The sequence below is a fragment of the Rosa chinensis genome, chromosome 7 (assembly GCF_002994745.2).
Source record: "Rosa chinensis cultivar Old Blush chromosome 7, RchiOBHm-V2, whole genome shotgun sequence".
Lineage (NCBI taxonomy): Eukaryota > Viridiplantae > Streptophyta > Magnoliopsida > Rosales > Rosaceae > Rosa > Rosa chinensis.
Window position 1 is genome coordinate 11042597 of NC_037094.1, and position 4302 is coordinate 11046898.

Consider the following 4302-nt stretch of genomic DNA (forward strand, 5'->3'; position numbering starts at 1 on the left):
ACCAGTAATGAGGCTCAACTTTTCCAGTTATATATCTACTATGGATGGTCTTGTTGTCAAACTCAGAATGAGAATGGCAGGTAATCTAGTATCTCATAGGGGTACGGCCGTACGGGGTACCTCAAAGTTCATAATTTATAAATGATAAAACTAGTGAAATTACAATAAGAGTTAAATTTGACAAAGAAACAAAAAGATATGACCTAAACAAGACTTAAAATCGATCTGTTTATCCCCATTTAAAATGGTCCTTTCATTCTTGATATGGTCCTTCATTATTGGTGGGCGTTGTTTGGGCTTTGTCTCTCGACCTTCGAATACCGCCATATTTTGCCGAGAAGATTGTATCATTGATTTAGCACGCATGTCTTGTTTCAAATGGTGGTTATCTTCGTCGATCTTCCGACAAAGCTTTGCTATTCCTTGTAACGTGCTTCTGTAGGCAATAAGAGAACACTCTAATCCGATATTCATGTTTCGCAGAACACATGTATTGCATTATAAGTTCAAATCTTGAGTGAATGAGCTAATTCATTCTCTATTATAATCGACATATTTTCACTTTATAATTTTATAATCGAGCAATTTATATTTTAAAATATCTTTTAAATATTATCTATGCATAGAAATTGAATCAGATATCGTTTACTAGACTAAATTGTAATAAACAAATACATGGTTGTGAAAATTACTATCATTGTAATTAATTAGTGTATGTGTTTTTTATTTTTAAGGAAATGGGAAATATCACCAATGATTACTGAGTTATGACTTATTCGACACTTAACTTACTGTATTTTTAATAATATCACTTAACTCACTGCCGTTAATTCTACAATTAGAAGCCGTTAAAATTGAGAGTATATTTGTCAAAACACTTAAAAATCATTTTTAACTTTAAAAAAACTACATTTATTAGACTTTTTTTCAATTTTTTTAAATTTCCGAAATTTCTAATAAAAAATGATTTTTTTTATCTTAAATATAATTTGAATAAAAATTTGTCTTTTTTTTTAAGTTAGAAATGCATTTTTTAGTGTTTAGACAAATATACCCTCAATTTACATTTATTAGACTTTTTTCAATTTTTTAAATTTATGAGATTTCTAATAAAAAATATTTTTTTAACTTAAATATAATTTGAAAAAAAAAAATATTTAAAAAAAAAAGTTAGAAATGCATTTTTTTAGTGTTTAGACAAATATACCTTCAATTTTAATAGCTTTTAACGGCAGAATTAACGACAGTGAGTTAAATAAAAGACGGATGTAAAACTGAGTGAGTTAAGTAATATTGTTGAAAATACAGTGAGTTAGTGTCAAATAAGTCATAACTCAGTGACCATTGGAGATGTTTTCCTTTAAGGGAATAGTGTATGTATATAATATACATAATTCCAATTTGAGTGACTTTTTACAGAGTTGATCAATCCTTGCACTTAAAATCTGCTTCTAAGAAAATTGTGCATCCAGTGAATCTAAGAATTATCCCTCTATTATAAATTCAATAATATGGCGTACCCAATCAGAATGGGCGGTATAGTTAGTTAGGGGTTGAGCCCAGTTGGCTCATGGATGTCATTGATAATGACGGACCCATAACTAGTTCTGTTAGTAGGGAAGAGAGTGGGGAGTTCTTGTCCACCACCGGTCATTCCCGGAGTTTGTAGTTTGATTTATTTATCTAAATAAAGGAATTTTCTTCTCAAAAAAAAAAAAAAAAAATTCAGAATGGGGATTCAAGCCCAATTAGCCAATCAAGCCCTGACAGCTATTCTCTTCGGCTAAACATCTTTGGCAAGAGCACCAGTCAACCCAAAAGACAGCACATCAACCAAGTCTCCGGCCAACACGACTAAAACCCGGTCTATCATAGCTTCAAACGCAAAATCCCTACAATAGAAAGACTACTATATATGTGTTAATGTTCCAGGTTTCCAACCCAATAATCCTCCACCAACCCGATATCCAGCTTCATGTCGATCACAATTTTTATTTAGGGACTAAAATAAAGTGAGCTAATTGCATAAACTTAGAATTATATTTCTATTGATCATGAGAAAAACACTTGAAATTATATTATTGTGAAAGACCAAGTCACTAACAAGAAGTAAAATATTCTATTTCAACTTCCAAAACTATTATATATCAGGTATTCATAGAAATACTTAAATACTTCAATTTTTCTGGGGGGTCATGCATAAGAAAGCTAGGCTCTTGAGGCACACCTAAGGTTGCTTAATACCTTGGCAAAATGTCGACTAAAATTCAGACTTGTCTTAGAAGCATCCTCCGGACCAGTACTTCGTCTTTTTCAAAAGTCATTCCTTCTTATGAGGATGATAGGATCAACTAGCCACCAACTGGGGCAACTATATATATTCGTTCCCACTGTAACTAGCCTACTAGCGACCCGAGAGAACAAATAAGGTCAAGCACTCAGATTATTGAATTGCTCTGGTAGTCCAATAAAATCGTGACACGTGACAGATATAGAATTACATTTGATGATTTTGCAATATGCAATTAGGCAGCTTAACCAAAACTGTTTTCCGACTTGGTCCACTTAGAAAGTTCGTGTCACTTATTTTTCATAATTATTTGATGACTTTATTTTAAAGCCATATTATTCCAATCCCATTAAGTATTCTCAAATTTTCAGACCAAGCTGGCATTGCTTCAAAGTTCAAAGCACAAGCGCTCCAGCACATTCCCCCAGCAAACAGCCCACCTGCAAAACACAAAAATCATTAACACAAATAATTAAAGACTAATAATACGATAAACAAAACAGCTAATTAAAACGGGCGTAACCGATACGGTAACACGTCAAACGAGAAACGACTTGTAGTTCGAAATGTTGTCCGCTAGTGAGCAGTGACACACCAATTAAGACGGCACGTGGCAAGCATGGAGAGAACGTTCTGGACAGCAATGACTTAACGGCCGTAACCGGAGACCAAACTGACAAAAGTCACGTACCACAATTCCTGGCGCAACTTAATAAAGCGCCGCCGTATATTTTAGTCATTATACCACACACCTCGAAAATATGAACGAAAAAAAATTTTAAAATGGAAGAAAAATAGAAGTAAAATCCTCTCTCCAATTCACAACAAACATGAAATTCCCATATTTTTGTTTTCCTTAAATTCCGGATTAATTTTCTGTTTTTTTTTCGTCGTCATCATCTATAATGTGAAGAAGAGCCTCCTCAAACAACGCTAGGGTTCCGGTCGCCGAATCGCCGCCGGTCAATTGCAGTGAGGAGCGTGAAATTGATGGGGGTGCTGGTGATAACGGTGATGCTGATACGGAATCTCGCAGGGAGTTCGCTGGACATGGCAAGGATAGTAGCACACTTTTCCCGGCCCTCTCTGAAATCCGACCGCCGTCGGGGAATAGTAACGCTTCGGCGGCGAATCGAAGTCGGAGTAGAGCGATTTCGACGGCGAACAGTCGCCGCTGGTCGATGTTGTGGACTGAGCAGGCGAGACTTGTTTCAGCGGTTTCGGGGGAGACAGAATCGCTCTGATCTTATAGGAACGAGAAGGAGAAACACGATCGTACTCTTCTATTAGATTCGCCAAATCCTCGTCGGACTTGATCGAAATCAACGTCTCCAAGTCGCCGCCCGGCAATTGACACCTGAGAGTGACGGAGTGGCCGCAGAACTCAGCGAGCTTCACCATTAATTCTGTAACATAAAACACAAAATCAGCAACGAAATTCCAAAACAGTGGTCCAAAATTGAGTCAAATTTCCAGTCAAAACAAAGGAGTGGAGTGGAATTGAACAAAACCTGAGAAGGAAATGGAGGGATCGACGGAGAGGACGCGGGTGTGGCCGCCGACGTAGCGGAGCTGGCCGTCGGTGTGGCGGAGGAGAATCTTGCCGCCGTAGCTGCAGAGGAATTTTAGGGTTTCGGTGGCGGTTTTGGTTTGGTTGCCAGCTACCATAGTGTGTTTTAAAGTTGAAAAAGGATCTAGAATTAGAATTGGAGAAGGGATCAAGAGAGGAAGAAGAGAGTTGGGGGCTTCAGGCTTCAAACCTCAGGGAGTGATTTTGGCGATTATTTATAGAAAGGGATTGGGATGGGTGACGTCAGCGAGAGACCCACACGCAAAGGAAACGCAGGAGCGGTGGTTTCCGTTATTATTCGGATATTCGTTTCCTTTTCGTAAACGAAGAGGTGCGGAGTGGGCCTGGGCTGGCCCGTTAAGGTTGGCAAGTGTATGGAAGCATCATGAATATTAGAAATAAAATTTTTTCCTTTATTTTGGGAAAAGAAGAGAATTATAGG

The 4302-nt window shown here is 37.3% G+C and overlaps 1 protein-coding gene across 1 annotated transcript; it reads right to left on the reverse strand.

Moving 5' to 3' along the window:
* Positions 1-2322: 2322 nt before the first annotated feature.
* Positions 2323-4061, reverse strand: LOC112178765. Its single transcript, XM_024316978.2, has 2 exons — positions 3802-4061; positions 2323-3696 (listed from the first exon to the last, which is right to left on the reverse strand). The coding sequence occupies exons 1-2, from the start codon at positions 3956-3958 to the stop codon at positions 3254-3256; spliced, it is 600 nt and encodes a 199-aa protein (XP_024172746.1). The 5' UTR covers positions 3959-4061; the 3' UTR covers positions 2323-3253.
* Positions 4062-4302: the final 241 nt, after the last annotated feature.